General features: G+C 47.4%; 2 protein-coding genes across 2 annotated transcripts in view; one reads left to right on the forward strand and one right to left on the reverse strand.

Moving 5' to 3' along the window:
- ccdc50a (coiled-coil domain containing 50a) overlaps window positions 1-18,312 on the reverse strand; it is a 352,068-nt gene that overhangs the window by 218,453 nt on the left and 115,303 nt on the right. The gene's annotated exons all lie outside the window — the stretch shown is intronic.
- Window positions 1-18,312, forward strand: part of LOC144485690 (claudin-16-like) — a 74,275-nt gene that overhangs the window by 18,730 nt on the left and 37,233 nt on the right. Inside the window, exon 4 of the mRNA XM_078203808.1 lies at window positions 14,161-14,352. Coding sequence (XP_078059934.1) covers window positions 14,161-14,352 — 192 coding nt within the window. The remainder of the gene's footprint in view (window positions 1-14,160; window positions 14,353-18,312) is intronic.

Consider the following 18,312-nt stretch of genomic DNA (forward strand, 5'->3'; position numbering starts at 1 on the left):
AAGGATGGCAGATTTCCTTCCCTGCAGCACACTGCTGAACCTGATGGGGATTTTTACAATAATTGATGATGGTCCCACTGGGATTGGCTTTTTAATTCCAGATTTATTAATTAATTTAAATTCTGCTGGCTGCTCTGGTGGGATTTGTCCCCATTCGATTTGATTTGATTTATTATTGGTCTCTGTATTGGGATACAGTGAAATGTATTGTTTCTTTTGCGCTCTACAGACAAAACATACCATTCATAGAGAAGGAAAGGAGAGGGTGCAGAATGTAGTGTTACAGTCATAGCGAGGGTGTAGAGAAAGAGCAACGTAATGCGAGGTCGATCCATTCAAAAGTCTGAAACCAGGAAGTTTGGATTGCGAATCCAGTAACATTGCCCCCAGGTGTCAAACCAGGGACACTTGTGCATCAGTCAGTCTTGTAGCTCAAGGGATGGTGCGATTCGAAAGAACTTATAATCCTCAGAGTCTGTGGCTGGAATTTTACTGGCACGCCCACCCTGATTCCAGGGACAGGCGAGGATCGGAGGACGGCATTCTCCAGTGGTCTCGGGTGGGATCGTGTGAAACTCGGGCGGACGTGCCGGTAAAATTCCACCCTGAGTTTCAAACCCTGCATGCTTCTGTGAAACTGTCAGATTGTTACCTGGTTCACTGGGGCCCTTTAGAGTAGGAAATGTACCATCCTCACACAGTCTGGACTGTCACACACAATGTGCTGCATTCTGCTAATTGCCCTCTGAAACATCGCAACAAAGCACCCAGTGTGTCAAACCCACTGGCTGTGGTAAAAAAAGGCTGCCCATCCCCACACTCACACAACAACGAGGACGACAATGACAACCTGCATTTATATAACGCCTTTAACAATTGTAAAACAGCCCAAGGGGGACCACAGGAATGATTAGGACAGGTAACCAAAAACTTAGTCAATGCGTGAGGCTTAAAGACAGGAGAGAGGTTTCGGAAGGGAATTGCAGAGTCTGGGGCTCAGGCAGCTGAAGGCACAGACAGCAATTTTGAAGCAATTAGAGTCATAGAGTCATAGAGGTTTACAGCATGGAAACAGGCCCTTCAGCCCAACTTGTCCATGCCCCCATTTTTTTTAAAAACCCCTAAGCTAATCCCAATTGCCTGCATTTGGCCCTCTATACCCATCGTACCCATGTAACTATCTAAATGCTTTTTAAAAGACAAAATTGTACCCGCCTCTACTACTACCTCTGGCAGCTTGTTCCAGACACTCACCACCCTCTGTGTGAACACATTGCCCCTCTGGACACTTTTGTATCTCTCCCCTCTCACCTTAAACCGATGCCCTCTAGTTTTAGACTCCCCTACCTTTGGGAAAAGATATTGACTATCTCGCTGATCTGTGCCCCTCATTATTTTATAGACCTCTATAAGATCACCCCTCAGCCTTCTACGCTGCAGAGAAAAAAGTCCCAGTCTATCCAGCCTCTCCTTATAACTCAATCCATCAAGTCCCGGTAGCATCCTCGTAAATCTTTTCTGCACTCTTTCTAGTTTAATAATATCCTTTCTATAATAGGGTGACCAGAGTTGCACACAGTATTCCAAGTGTGGCCTTACCAACAACTTCAACAAGACGCCCCAACTCCTGTATTCAATGTTCTGACCAATGAAACCAAGCATGCCGAATGCCTTCTTCACCACTCTGTCCACCTGTGACTCCACTTTCAAGGAGCTATGAACATGTACCCCTGGATCTTTGTTCTGTAACTCTCCCCAATGCCCTACCATTAACTGAGTAAGTCCTGCCCTGGTTCAATCTACCAAAATGCATCACCTCACATTTGTCTAAATTAAACTCCATCTGCCATTCATCAGCCCACTGGCCCAATTGATCAAGATCCCGTTGCAATTGGAGGTAACTTTCTTCACTGTCCACTATACCACCAATCTTAGTGTCATCTGCAAACTTACTAACCGTGCCCCCTATATTCTCATCCAAATCATTAATATAAATGACAAGTAATAGTGGACCCAGCACTGATCCCTGAGGCACACCGCTGGTCACAGGCCTCCAGTTTGAAAAACAACCCTCTATAACCACCCTCTGGCTTCTGTCAAGAAGCCAGTTTTGTATCCATTTAGATACCTCATCCTGGATCCTGTGAGATTTAACCTTATGCAACAACCTACCATGCGATACCTTGTCAAAGGCCTTGCTAAAGTCCATGTAGACAACAGCAACTGCACTGCCCTCATCTACCTTCTTGGTTACCCCTTCAAAAAACTCAATCAAATTTGTGAGACATGATTTTCCACTCACAAAGCCATGCTGACTGTCCCTAATCAGTCCTTGCCTCTCTAAATGCCTGTAGATCCTGTCTCTCAAAATACCTTCCAACAATTTACCCACCACAGATGTGAGGCTCACTGGCCTGTAGTTCCCAGGCCTTTCCCTGCAGCCCTTTTTAAACAAAGGCACAACATTTGCCACTCTCCAATCTTCAGTCACCTCACCCGTGACTATCGATGATTCAAATATCTCGGCTAGGGGACCCGCAATTTCCTCTCTAGCCTCCCACAATGTCCTGGGATACACTTCATCAGGTCCCGGGGATTTATCTACCTTGATGTGCTTTAAGACTTCCAGCACCTCCTTCTCTGTAATATGTACACTCCTCAAGACATCACTATTTATTTCCCCAAGTTCCCTAACATCCATGCTTTTCTCAACAGTAAATACTGATGAGAAATATTCATTTAGAATCTCACCCATCCCTTGTGGATCCGCACATAGATTACCTCTTGTTGATCCTGAAGAGGCCCTACTCTCTCCCTTGTTACTCTTTTGCCCTTTATGTATTTGTCGAAGCTCTTTGGATTCTCCTTTGCCTTATCTGCCAAAACAATCTTGTGTCCCCCTTTAGCCCTCCTGATTTCTCTCTTAACACTACTCCTACACCCCCTATACTCTTCAAGGGATTCACTTGACCCCAGCTGCCTACGCATGTCATGTGCCTCTTTCTTCTTCTTGACCAGGGCCTCAATATCCCGAGTCATCCAGGGTTCCCTACTTCTGCCAGCCTTGCCCTTCACTCTAAGAGGAATGTGCTCACCCTGAACCCTGGTTAACACACTTTTGAAAGCGTGCCACTTACCAGACGTCCCTTTGCCTTCCCACAGACTCTATTGAAATAACAGTAAATAGTGGTTAGCAATGCAGCCTCACAGTGCCAGGGACACAGGTTCGATTCCAGCCTTGGGTGACTGTGTGGAGTTTGCACATTCTCCCTGTGTCTGCGTGGGTTTCCTCTCACAGTACAAAGATGTGCAGGTTAGGTGGTTGGCTGTGCTAAATTGCCCCTTAATGTCCTAAGATGTGTGGGTCAGGGGGATTGGTGGGGTTATGAGTCAGTGTGGGGGGCAGCGAGGAGGAGGTGGAGGGGGGGGCCTTGGGTAAGATCCTCTTTTGAGACTCTGTTCAGATTCAATGGGCTGAATGGCCTTGTTCTGCACAGTAGGGATTCTATGATTGGAGTCTTACCAGTGATGTCATCGACAGCCACAGATGAGGCGCCTGAAGATTGGAAGGTGGCAAATGTTGTACCTTTGTTTAAGAAGGGCTGCAGGGAACTGGGAACTAAGGCCAGTGAGCCTCGCATCTGTGGTTGGGTAAGTTAGAGTCATAGAGTCATGGAGGTTTGCAGCATGGAAACAGGCCCTTCGGCCCAACTTGTCCATGCCGCACTTTTTTTTAAAACCCCTAAACTAACCCCAATTGCTCGCATTTGGCCCATATCCCTCTATACCCATCGTACCCATGTAACTATCTAAATGCTTTTTAAAAGACAAAATTGTACCCACCTCTACTACTACCTCTGGCAGCTTGTTCCAGACACTCACCACCCTCTGTGTGAAAGAATTGCCCCTCTGGACACTTTTGTATCTCTCCCCTCTCACCTTAAACCGATGCCCTCTAGTTTTAGACTCCCCTACCTTTGGGAAAAGATATTGGGCCCTATTTTACCATTTGGAGTCTAAGTGCCGAATCCGGGCGTCAAATAGATCTGCGCCTGGAATCCTCTTTGCAGCGCGCCCATACGCGTTTTGCTAGCTCCGGCCCGATCCGTGCTGTGGGCGGGGCTTAGCGCTGCTGGACCAATCGCAGCTCTGAACTGCGCATGCGCAGTTCTAAAAAAATCTGACAGAGCGCGCCCGGGTGCGAAAAAAAAAAGCAGAAAGCGGAGAGAGCAGCTCTCTGACGGTCACCCTCTGGTTGGGGGTGTGGTGGGTGGGGGGGGGGGGGGGGGGGGGGGGTATGGGAGGAGGAGGGGGGGCGGGACCCAGATCATCCTCTGTTCGGGGGGGGGGGTGTGGGGGTGGCTAGGAGGGAGGAGGGAGGAGAAAGGGGAGGGTGGGACCCAGATGATCCTCTGGTTGCGGGGGATCCACAGCCAGTCTGCGGCCAATCGGTGGGGAGGGAGGGGGCAGGGGGGTCCGCCGCCACTCTGCGGGCGATCCCTCCTCCCCACCGGAGGAACGAATCCCTCCTGCTGGAGTGGACGTGCGTCCATGCCATCCCACAAAACCTTCAGGATGAAGCGATTCCTCGCTAAGGTGAAGCAGAACCGGCCGATTCCACAGTGGATCCACATGAAAACTGGCTACAAGATCAGTACAAGTCCAAGCGGAGACACTGGAGAAGGACCAAGCTGGGCCTGTAAAGGGGTACACCATCACTGGTACACTACCCGCCACAGATTACTCTTCCCTGCAGGGGCAAGAGAGCGGGAGAGATGGCTGTGGCGGGTAGTGTACCAGTGATGGTGTATCCCTTTACAGGCCCAGCTTGGTCCTTCTCCAGTGTCTCCTCTTGGACTTGTACTGATCTTCGGAAGCTGTAGCGACGACTTCAGACTTTTATTTTGCAGGTCGCTTACAGCGCGGATGTGGAACGGACCAGAAGACAGTAAAGTGGGATTTGGCAGTAGGGTTGGGCGCGCGGTTCATTAAGTCGATTTAAATGCATCAGGCTGCCCGATTCAGGCGCGGGCCAGACCCGCGCCCGAATCGGGTGTCGGGAAAGCTGCGATCTGCTCGGAATTGGGTGCAGATCGCGGTATAGGCCCGGCGCCCAACTTTACCACGATAAGTTTTGGTGAAATCGGGCCATTGACTGTCTACCTTGTCTATGCCCCTCAATATTTTATAGACCTCTATAAGGTCACCCGTCAGCCTCCTACGCTCCAGAGAAAGAAGTCCCAGTCTATCCAGCTTCTCCTTACAATCCATCAAGTCCCGGTAGCATCCTAGTAAATCTTTTCTGCACTCTTTCTAGTTTAATAAAATATTTCTATAATAGGGTGACCAGAACTGTACACAATATTCCAAGTGTGGCCTTACCAATGTCTTGAACAACTTCAACAAGACGTCCCAACTCCTGTATTCAATGTTCTGACCGATGAAACCAAGCATGCTGAATGTCTTCTTCACCACTCTGTCCACCTGTGACTCCACTTTCAAGGAGCTATGAACATGTACCACGAGATCTCTTTGTTCTGTAACTCTCCCCAACGCCCTACCATTAACTGAGTAAGTCCTGCCCTGGTTCAATCTACCAAAATGCATCACCTCGCATTTGTCTAAATTAAACTCCAAGTACCATTCGTCAGCCCACTGGCCCAATTGATCAAGATCTCGTTGCAATTAGAACATAGAACATAGAACATAGAACATTACAGCGCAGAACAGGCCCTTCGGCCCACGATGTTGCACCGACCAGTTAAAAAAAACAAACTGTGACCCTCCAACCTAAACCAATTTCTTTTCGTCCATGAACCTATCTACGGATCTCTTAAACGCCCCCAAACTAGGCGCATTTACTACTGATGCTGGCAGGGCATTCCAATCCCTCACCACCCTCTGGGTAAAGAACCTACCCCTGACATCGGTTCTATAACTACCCCCCCTCAATTTAAAGCCATGCCCCCTCGTGCTGGATTTCTCCATCAGAGGAAAAAGGCTATCACTATCCACCCTATCTAAACCTCTAATCATCTTATATGTTTCAATAAGATCCCCTCTTAGCCGCCGCCTTTCCAGCGAAAACAATCCCAAATCCCTCAGCCTCTCCTCATAGGATCTCCCCTCCATACCAGGCAACATCCTGGTAAACCTCCTCTGCACCCTCTCCAAAGCCTCCACATCCTTCCTGTAATGTGGGGACCAGAACTGCACACAGTACTCCAAGTGCGGCCGCACCAGAGTTGTGTACAGTTGCAACATAACGCTACGACTCCTAAATTCAATCCCCCTACCAATAAACGCCAAGACACCATATGCCTTCTTAACAACCTTATCTACTTGATTCCCAACTTTCAGGGATCTATGCACACATACACCTAGATCCCTCTGCTCCTCCACACTATTCAAAGTCCTCCCGTTAGCCCTATACTCAACACATCTGTTATTCCTACCAAAGTGAATTACCTCACACTTCTCCGCATTAAACTCCATCCGCCACCTCTCGGCCCAACTTTGCAACCTGTCTAAGTCTTCCTGCAAACTACGACACCCTTCCTCACTGTCTACCACACCACCGACTTTGGTGTCATCAGCAAATTTGCTAATCCACCCAACTATACCCTCATCCAGATCATTAATAAATATTACAAACAGCAGTGGCCCCAAAACAGATCCCTGAGGTACACCACTTGTAACCGCACTCCATGATGAATATTTACTATCAACCACCACCCTCTGTTTCCTATCCGCTAGCCAATTCCTGATCCAATTTCCTAGATCACCCCCAATCCCATACATCTGCATTTTCTGCAGAAGCCTACCATGGTGAACCTTATCAAACGCCTTACTAAAATCCATATATACCACGTCCACTGCCTTGCCCCCATCCACCTCCTTGGTCACTTTCTCAAAAAACTCAATAAGGTTAGTAAGGCACGACCTACCTGCCACAAAACCATGCTGACTATCACCTATCAATTCATTACTCTCCAAATAACTATAAATCCTATCCCTTATAATTTTTTCCAACATCTTGCCGACAACAGAAGTGAGACTCACCGGTCTATAATTCCCGGGGAAGTCTCTGTTCCCCTTCTTAAACAATGGGACAACATTCGCTAACCTCCAATCTTCTGGTACTATACCAGAGGCCAACGACGACCTGAAGATCAGAGCCAGAGGCTCTGCAATCACTTCTCTTGCCTCCCAGAGAATCCTTGGATAAATCCCATCCGGACCAGGGGATTTATCTATTTTCAGACCCTCCAGAATATCCTGCACATCCTCCTTATCAACTGTAATACTGTCTATTCTACTCCCTTGCAACCCAGTGTCCTCCTCAGCTATATTCATGTCCCCTTGCGTGAACACCGAAGAGAAATATTGGTTCAATGCTTCACCAATCTCCTCCGGTTCCACACATAACTTCCCTCTGCCATCTATAACTGGCCCTAAACTTGCCCTAACCAACCTTCTGTTCTTGACATACCTATAGAACGCCTTAGGATTCTCTTTAACCCTATCCGCCAAAGTCTTCTCATGTCCCCTTTTAGCCCTTCTAAGCTCGCTCTTCAACTCCCTCTTAGCCAATCTAAAGCTTTCTAGTGCACTACCCGAGTGCTCACGTCTCATCCGAACATAAGCCTCCTTTTTCTTTTTAACCAACAAAGAAACTTTTTTGGTGCACCACGGTTCCCTAGCCCTACCAATTCCTCCTTGCCTGACAGGGACATACCTATCACAGACTCGCAGTAGCTGCTCCTTGAAAAAACTCCACATGTCGGACGTTCCCAGTCCCTGTAATCTCCTAGTCCAACCTATGTTTCCTAATTCTCTCCTAATAGCCTCATAATTACCCTTCCCCCAGCTAAAACCACTGGCCCGAGGTTCATGCCTATCCCTTTCCATCACTAAGGTGAACGTAACCGAATTGTGGTCACTATCACCAAAATGCACACCAACTTCCAAGTCTAGCACCTGGTCTGGCTCATTTCCCAGCACCAGATCCAATATAGCCTCACCTCTAGTTGGCCTGTCTACATACTGAGTCAAAAAACCTTCCTGCACGCTTTGAACAAAAACTGACCCCTCTAACGAACTAGAGCTATAACAATTCCAGTCAATATTAGTCAAGTTAAAATCCCCCATAACAATTGCCCTATTACTTTCACTCCTAAGCAGGATTGACTCCGCAATCCTTTCCTCAACCTCTCTAGAACTTTTAGGAGGTCTATAAAAGACTCCCAACAGGGTGACCTCTCCTCTCCTATTTCTAATCTCCGCCCATACTACCTCAACAGATAAGTCCTCATCAAACCTCCTCTCTGACACTGTGATACAATCTCTGACCAATAATGCTACCCCTCCCCCTCTTCTACCTCCTTCCCTACTTCGACTAAAACATTTGAACCCCGGGACCTGCAGCATCCATTCCTGCCCCTGCTCTATCCATGTCTCTGAAATAGCCACAACATCGAAGTCCCAGGTACTGATCCACGCTGCAAGTTCACCCACTTTATTGCGAATACTCCTGGCATTGAAGTATACACATTTCAAACCCTGCTCCACCCCACCTCTGCAATGCCGTGCATTGCAGTCCCCATCCATGCATCCCTCACTTTCAGCCCCACTACTCAGGATCCCTCCCCCCCCCCGAATCAGTTTAAACCTCCCTGCATGGCCTTAGCAAATTTACCCCCCAGGATATTGGTCCCCTTCTGATTAAGGTGTAGACCATCCTTCTCATAGAGGTCACACCTTCCCCAGTACGAGCCCCAATTGCTTAAGTACCTGAACCCCTCCCTCCTGCACCATCCCCTCAGCCATGAATTCAAACCTTCCCTCTCCCTATTCCTCTCTAAACTATCCCGTGGTACAGGCAAGAGTCCAGAGATAACCACTCTGTCAGTCTTGGCCTTTAGTTTCCACCCCAACTCCATAAATCCCTGCCTAATATCCCCTTCCCCTATCCTCCCTATGTCGTGTGTCCCCACATGTACAATAACTTGTGGTTTATCTCCCTCCCCCCTAAGAGTCCTGAATACCCTGTCAGACACATCCCGGACCCCAGCCCCTGGTAGGCAACACACCAACCCTGAGTCCCTACCTTTAGTTCCGACCCTCCTATCTGTCCCCTTAATTGTGGAGTCCCCAATCACAAGGCCCAGTCTTTTACAGCCCCTAACCACCTGAGCTTTCTCACTCGGCTCACCCCCAGAGATCTGCTCTCTATGCTCAGTTGATTCCTCCTCAACTGTAGCCTCCAGCACCGAAAACCTATTATGGAGGGGAACCGCCCCAGGGGATTGTCTTCCCGATTGCTTCTTACCCCTCCTCCTGGCATTGACCCAAGCCTCATTTCTAGGAGTTACTATTTCTCTATAACTCCTATCAACTTCCACCTCCGCCTCCCGAATTGTGCGGAGTTCCTCTACCTCCCCCTCCAGCTCCTTTACACGCTCCTCCAGAAGCTGCAATCTAATGCACTTCTTACAACTAAAATCTCCTGAAACACTACTGGATTTCCTCACCACATACATCCCACAGGAGATGCAGCATACTGCCTGAACTGCCATCCCTGAAGCCATTACCAGCAAGAAAAAAAGAAAACAAAAAACTTCCCCACACTTATAATTAGGTTAGAGGAGGATGGAAGGGTGGGATCCTCTACCAGTGTAGAGGATCGGGTATCTCCTCTGCACCAATTTATAGGGCTAGGGGCCCGAGAGAAAAAAAAAACTACTACTGAGGGGGAACCACCCAGGTAACTGACTTTTAAAGTTAAAATAAAAACCCTTCCCAGACTCCTTTGCTGCCCACTTCTAGTTTTCACTTTAAACTTGAAAAACTGCTGTTAAAGTAAAGGCCAAAAAAATACACACACTAGCTGACTAATTAAATAAATAAACAATTCAATTAATCCAATTAATCTCTTACCAGCACTGCTGCTTTTCAATCACCCCTCTCAGCTTGCTCCAGTGGATCAATGAAGATAGCTTTCTTCACTGTCCACTATTCAATTGGAGATAGCTTTCTTCACTGTCCACTATCCCATCAATCGTGGTGTCATCTGCAAACTTACTAACCATGCCCCCTATATTCTCATCCAAATCATTAATATAAATGACAAATAACAGTGGGCCCAGCACTGATCCATGAGGCACACCGCTGGTCACAGGCCTCCAGTTTGAAAAACAACTCTCTACAACCAACCTCTGGCTTCTGTCAAGAAGCCAATTTTGTATCCATTTAGATACCTCACCCTGGATCCCGTGAGATTTAACTTTATGCAACAACCTACCATGCGGTACCTTGTCAAAGGCCTTGCTAAAGTCCATGTAGACAACATCAACTGCACTGCCCTCATCTACCTTCTTGGTTACCCTTTCAAAAATCTCAATTAAATTTGTGAGACATGATTTTCCACTCACAAAGCCGTGCTGACTGTCCCTAATCAGTCCTTGCCTCTCTAAATGCCTGTAGATCCTGTCTCTCAAAATACCTTCCAACAATTTACCCACCACAGATGTGAGGCTCACTGCCCTGTAGTTCCCAGGCTTTTCCCTGCAGCTCTTTTTAAACAAAGGCACAACATTTGCCACTCCCCAATCTTCAGGCACCTCACCCGTGATTATCGATGATTCAAATATCTCGGCTAGGGGATCCGCAATTTCCTCCCTAACCTCCCACAACGTCCTGGGATTTAATTCATCAGGTCCCGGGGATTTATCTACCTTGATGCGCTTTAAGACTTCCAGCACCTCCTTCTCTGTAATATGTACACTCCTCAAGCCATCACTATTTATTTCCCCAAGTTCCCTAACATCCATGCTCATTCTGAACAGTAAATACTGATGAGAAATATTCATTGTTGTTGGAAGGTATTTTGAGAGACAGGCTCTACAGGCATTTAGAGACGCAAGGACTGATTAGGGACAGTCAGCACGGCTTTGTGAGTGGAAAATCATGTCTCACAAATTTCATTGAGTTTTTTGAAGGGGTAACCAAGAAGGTAGATGAGGGCAGTGCAGTTGATGTTGTCTACATGGACTTTAGCAAGGCCTTTGACAAGGTACCGCATGGTAGGTTGTTGCATAAGGTTAAACCTCACGGGATCCAGGGTGAGATAGCTAAATGGATACAAAATTGGCTTGATGACAGAAGATAGAGGGTGGTTGTAGAGGGTTGTTTTTCAAACTGGAGGCCTGTGACCAGCAGTGTGCCTCAGGGATCAGTGCTGGGTCCATAGAAACATAGAAACATAGAACAGTACAGCACAGAACAAGCCCTTCGGCCCACGATGTTGTGCCGAGCTTTATCTGAAACCAAGATCAAGCTATCCCACTCCCTATCATCCTGGTGTGCTCCATGTGCCTATCCAATAACCGCTTAAATGTTTCTAAAGTGTCTGACTCCACTATCACTGCAGGCAGTCCATTCCACACCCCAACCACTCTCTGCGTAAAGAACCTACCTCTGATATCCGTCCTGTATCTCCCACCACGAACCCTATAGTTATGCCCCCTTGTAATAGCTCCATCCACCCGAGGAAATAGTCTTTGAACGTTCACTCTATCTATCCCCTTCATCATTTTATACACCTCTATTAAGTCTCCCCTCAGCCTCCTCCGCTCCAGAGAGAACAGCCCTAGCTCCCTCAACCTTTCCTCATATGACCTACCCTCCAAACCAGGCAGCATCCTGGTAAATCTCCTCTGCACTCTTTCCAGCGCTTCCACATCCTTCTTATAGTGAGGTGACCAGAACTGCACACAATATTCCAAATGTGGTCTCACCAAGGTCCTGTACAGTTGCAGCATAACCCCACGGCTCTTAAACTCCAACCCCCTGTTAATAAAAGCTAACACACTATAGGCCTTCTTCACAGCTCTATCCACTTGAGTGGCAACCTTTAGAGATCTGTGGATATGGACCCCAAGATCTCTCTGTTCCTCCACAGTCTTCAGAACCCTACCTTTGACCCTGTAATCCACATTCAAATTTGTCCTACCAAAATGAATCACCTCACATTTATCAGGGTTAAACTCCATTTGCCATTTTTCAGCCCAGCTTTGCATCCTATCTATGTCTCTTTGCAGCCTACAACAGCCCTCCACCTCATCCACTACTCCACCAATCTTGGTGTCATCAGCAAATTTACTGATCCACCCTTCAGCCCCCTCCTCTAAGTCATTAATAAAAATCACAAAGAGCAGAGGACCAAGCACTGATCCCTGCGGCACACCGCTAGCAACCTGCCTCCAATCCGAAAATTTTCCATCGACCACCACCCTCTGTCTTCGGTCAGACAGCCAGTTACCTATCCAATCGGCCAACTTTCCCTCTATCCCACACCTCCTCACTTTCATCATAAGCCGACCATGGGGGACCTTATCAAACGCCTTACTAAAATCCATGTATATGACATCAACTGCCCTACCTTCATCAACACACTTAGTTACCTCCTCAAAAAATTCTATCAAATTTGTGAGGCACGACTTGCCCTTCACGAATCCGTGCTGACTATCTCGGATTAATCCGCATCTTTCTAAATGGTCGTAAATCCCATCCCTAAGGACCTTTTCCATCAATTTACCAACCACCGAAGTAAGACTAACCGGTCTATAATTACCAGGGTCATTTCTATTCCCTTTCTTAAACAGAGGAACAACATTCGCCATTCTCCAGTCCTCTGGCACCATCCCCGTGGACAGCGAGGACCCAAAGATCAACGCCAAAGGCTCTGCAATCTCATCCCTTGCCTCCCACAGAATCCTAGGATACATTTCATCAGGCCCAGGGGACTTATCGACCTTCAGTTTATTCAAAACTGCCAAGACATCCTCCCTCCGAACATCTATTTCCTCCAGCCTATTAGCCTGTAACACCTTCTCTTCCTCAAAAACATGGCCCCTCTCCTTGGTGAACACTGAAGAAAAGTATTCATTCATCACCTCGCCTATCTCTACTGACTCCATACACAAGTTCCCACTACTGTCCTTGACCGGCCCTAACCTCACCCTGGTCATTCTTTTATTCCTCACATAAGAGTAAAAAGCCTTGGGGTTTTCCTTGATCCGACCCTGTTATTTGTCACTTGTATTAATGATTTGGATGAGAATCCCGGAGACATGGTCAGCAAGTTTGCAGATGACACCAAGATTGGTGGCATAGTGGACGGTGATGAAGGTTATCTCAGATTGCAATGGGATCTTGATCAATTGGGCCAGTGGGCTGACAAATGGCAGATGGAGTTTAATTTAGATAAATGCGAGGTGATGCATTTTGGTAGATTGAACCAGGGCAGGACTTACTCAGTTAATGGTAGGGCACTGGGGAGAGTTATTGAACAAAGAGATCTCGGGGTACAGATTCATAGCTCCTTGAAAGTGAAGTCACAGGTGGACAGAGTGGTGAAGAAGGCATTCAGCATGCTTGGTTTCATTGGTCAGAACATTGAATACAGGAGTTGGGACGTCTTGTTGAAGTTGTACAAGACATTGGTAAAGCCACACTTGGAATATTGTGTACAGTTCTGGTCACCCTATTATAGAAAGGTTATTATTAAACTAGAAAGAGTGCGGAAGAGATTTTCTAGCTTGTTACCGGGTCTTGATGGTTTGAGTTATAAGGAGAGGCTGGATAGACTGGGACCTTTTCTCTGGAACGTAGGAGGTTTAGGGGTGATCTTATAGAGGTCTGTAAAATAAAAAGGGGCACAGATCAGCTAGATAGTCAATATCTTTTCCCAAAGGTAGGGGAGTCTAAAACTAGAGGGCATAGGTTTAAGGTGAGAGGGGAGAGATTCAAAAGTGTCCAGAGGGGCAATTACTTCACACAGAGGGTGGTGAGTGTCTGGAACAAGCTACCCGAGGTAGTAGTAAAGGCGGGTACAATTTTGTCTTTTAAAAAGCGTTTAGACAGATACATGGGTAAATTGGGTATGGAGGGATATGGCCCAAATGCGGGCGATTGGGACTGGCTTAGAGGCTTTAAAAAAAAATGGCGGCATGGACAAGTTGGGCTGAAGGGCCAGTTTCCATGCTGAAACCTCTATGGCTCTATGTCGACATCAAGAAGCATTGTGATTGGATCTGGTGTGATTGTATGGTGCTGATGTAAGCAGATAATAACTCATTGCTGTATTGAACCCGACAGGGATCCCGGGGATGGCTGGTTCCGTCTTGTACGCTGTCGATGTGTATGTGGAGAGATCCAGTTTGGTGATTCAGAATGTCTTCCTTGGTGTCCAGTATCAGTGGGGCTGGTCTTGCTGGTTGGCCATGACTGGATCAATGGGCTGTTTCCTGTCAGGCGCTGTCCTTACCTGCTGCCTCTATCCTTTTAAAGGTAAGAAACTCTCCCTCATCTTTGTCACTCCGATATTACTCTGTTCTCTGGGGAATCTGCGGAGACAAGTGTCTCCTCCTTCTGCCCATTCTCCACAAGCTATTTGGCCATGGCAATCATGCCAGTATCATAGAACTATAATTCTAATCGTCACATGACCATGTTTCAATTGATCTCACTTGATTCTGGTGAGAGGCTCTCTCTTTGTTGGAGCTGAGGGGAGTTCCCACATTCGAGGCTTGATGTGTTCTGGACTCTAAGCCAGTTCAAGATGGCAGCTCACCACCACATTCTCCAGGGATGAGCGATAAACACTGGCCTAGTCACATCCCATCAGCAAATGCTTTACAATCTCATTTGGACAAATAGTGAAACCAAATCCATTAAATTTGGTGATTTGGCAACAGGAAGCCTGAACTCTGAAACCAGCTGCGTTGGTGTAAAAAGTCAAATGATTCCCATTCTGGCAGGGGGGTAAGATCCTTACCCCCAGTCTGGACTGTTCCTCCCTCACTGCTTGGTCAACTCTTTACAGCAAACTTCAATGTTTTGCTGATGCCATTTAGCGAGAGGGGAACTCCCCGCTCTGTGTCAAATCGCAGCAGCAGTGACAGCGCTGAGCTCAACTGCTGGAGCGGGGAAAGGAGAAGCTCAGGACAGCAGCTGATGTGTCGGTACCAGGACCCCAGCTCAATGAGGAGGGGGAGACAGAGAGAGAGAAGAGAATCAGAGAGAGAAAAAGGCAATGAAAGAGACAGACAGAACAAAAGTCAGATTAGAGAGAAGTTAGGGGCGGCGGGAGGGGGGGGGGGGAGGGGTGTGTGGGGCGGGGGGAGGAGGAGGCAGACACAAAGAGGAGGGAGATTTCTCGGGTATCTGCTTGTGAAACTGTGGAATAACAAAGGCTTTGCAATAATTTCTCACGAGATGTGAATAAAATGTCTGATGTGTTGACACAAACTGGACTGGAAAATGTTGAGTTCAAACTTCCCCGAATACCCCTGAGAACCTTATTCACAATTGTCACCATTCTCCCCACAGACTCAGCTCGCAGGAGGAATCAGCCTCTGTATCAGACTGGCAGGAGTGAAATTGGAAAGATGTACGCCATTGATTCTCGGGTATAGGAAACAACAGGATTCTGAACCTTCCACCTGAGGCCAGTGAGAGCTCGGTGGGACAATGTGGAACGTTTCACATCAGTCCAGCACACACACACAGGCCATTCAGCCTCCAAGGCCTGTGTCAAGAGTTATCCCACACACCAACTTCCATTTGGGAATAAAGGAAAAACTGTCTGAAAGAAATTCCAACGAGGCTTTTTAATGATTTATTGTGAAAAGCCAAAATAATCTGCATCAACATCAAACACTCCCAGGACAGGTACAGCACGGGGTTAGATATAGAGTAAAGCTCCCTCTACACTGTCCCCCATCAAACACTCCCAGGACAGGTACAGCACGGGGTTAGATATAGAGTAAAGCTCCCTCTTCACTGTCCCCCATCAAACACTCCCAGGACAGATACAGCACGGGGTTAGGTACAGAGTAAAGCTCCCTCTACACTGTCCCCCATCAAACACTCCCAGGACAGGTACAGCACGGGGTTAGATACAGAGTAAAGCTCCCTCCCTCTACACTGTCCCCATCAAACACCCCCAGGATAGGAACAGCACGGGGTTAGATGCAGAGTAAAGCTTCCTCTACACTCTCCCCCATCAAACACTCCCAGGACAGGTACAGCATGGGGTTAGATACAGAGTAAAGCTCCCTCTACACTGTCCCCCATCAAACACTCCCAGGACAGGTACAGCACGGGGTTAGATACAGAGTAAAGCTCCCGCTACACTGTCCCCCATCAAACACTCCCAGGACAGGTACAGCACGGGGTTAGATACAGAGTAAAGCTCCCTCTACACTGTCCCCCATCAAACACTCCCAGGACAGGTACAGCACGGGGTTAGATACAGAGTAAAGCTCCCTCTACACTGTCCCCCATCAAACACTCCCAGGACAGGTACAGCACGGGGTTAGATACAGAATAAAGCTCCCGCTACACTGTCCCCCATCAAACACTCCCAGGACAGGTACAGCACGGGGTTAGATACAGAGTAAAGCTCCCTCTACACTGTCCCCATCAAACACTCCCAGGACAGGTACAGCACGGTGTTAGATACAGAGTAAAGCTCCCTCTACACTGTCCCCCATCAAACACTCCCAGGACAGGTACAGCACGGGGTTAGATACAGAGTAAAGCTCCCTCTACACTGTCCCCATCAAACACTCCCAGGACAGGTACAGCACGGGGTTAGATACAGAGTAAAGCTCCCTCTACACTGTCCCCATCAAACACTCCCAGGACAGGTACAGCACGGGGTTAGATACAGAGTAAAGCTCCCTCTACACTGTCCCCATCAAACACTCCCAGGACAGGTACAGCACGGGGTTAGATATAGAGTAAAGCTCCCTCTACACTGTCCCCATCAAACACTCCCAGGACAGGTACAGCACGGGGTTAGATACTGAGAAAGCCAATTAATTTACTTTAATTGGTGATTGGTAACAGGGTGATAAATGTGCACTAATCCTGGATAAAACAAGCTGATCTCTAAATGGTGAAAATGTCGAAACAGCGAAGGTTCAAAGAGGCTCCTTTCAGATGGCTGAAATGTCACAGACAGGTACAGAGAGTAACCTTTATGTTGAGAGGGTTTGGAGGGGAGGGGGTCAGAGACCACGTCCTGGTTAGAGCGACCCTGCTGTTACTGCGAGTGAGAAAGTGAAGGTGTGATTTGGTGAAACTGACAGGGTGGACGAGAGAATCTGTTCCTTCTGCTCGGGGAATCCTCGGGGACAAGAGGCAGTGTGTGAAAAACCTCAGCTTTCAGCAATCAAACCCTTCCACACACACACAGCGTGGGGAAGTTTGGATCTCGCTCCCACAAAGGGCAATTGATGCAAGATTCATCGCTGGTTTGAAAGTGGAGACTTTTAGATTTTTGTTAATCAAATGTGTGAAGGGACGTGGGGTAAATGTGGGCGTCTTCAGTAAAGCAGATCATTGCCCTGCTCTTCAGGGCAATGAAGGATGGGCAGAAAGTGGCAGAGGAGTGTGGCACCCACACCCCATAAACAAAAACACCATGGAATGATGTCACCGACAAGCCATGATCTTATTGAATTGCAGAGCAGGGTTGAAAGGCTGAATGGCCTCCTATACTAGCTATTGTCACTGTGTAGTCTAACCAAGGCTTTGTCTAACTGCAGCATTACACCCTTGTATCCGAGCTCCCTCAGTATTCAAGGCAGGAGTTTGTTTGCCTTTTGGATTATTTTCTGTAACTCTTTATGAGATGTGAATGTGCTTCCTGAAGTCTCTCTCTGGACTTCCAACTGTTTCTAGTTTTTCACCATTTAATAATTTTAATAATTTCAATCCAAAGTCGATGGCCTCACATTTGCTGACATCAAAATCCATTTGCCACAAAATTTGATCCATTCAATCTCCATCTAACTTCATGTTTCCATTTACACTGCTCGTAATGACACCCAGCAAATCTGAACCTGGGGCTTCAAAACCATCAGCTGTGGCAGCAGTGAGTACACTGAACGGTTCAGGCCCCAACACACATGGTTGTGGGACTAGTCACATCCTGCTGATTGGAGTAACCTGCCCATTATCCCGAAACTCTGTCTCCAGCTGTTCACCAATATCCCAACCGGAAAAATAATCTGCCTCAATTTTATGAGAATCAACTTTAACCAACAGTCCCTTCTGAGTGGTTTTGTCAAATGTCACCTGTAAACCCAAATAAATAACATCCTTCCATCTTTACCCATCCTTCACTCTCTGTACCTGCTCCAATAACGAAATATCTTTTCTCTTGAATAAATTCAAAGAACAAAGAAACATCAGGCGGGATTCTGACTTCGAGGCGTTCAGTCAATCCCACAGATGGTA

Source organism: Mustelus asterias, chromosome 3, assembly GCF_964213995.1.
Source record: "Mustelus asterias chromosome 3, sMusAst1.hap1.1, whole genome shotgun sequence".
NCBI classification, from domain to species: domain Eukaryota; kingdom Metazoa; phylum Chordata; class Chondrichthyes; order Carcharhiniformes; family Triakidae; genus Mustelus; species Mustelus asterias.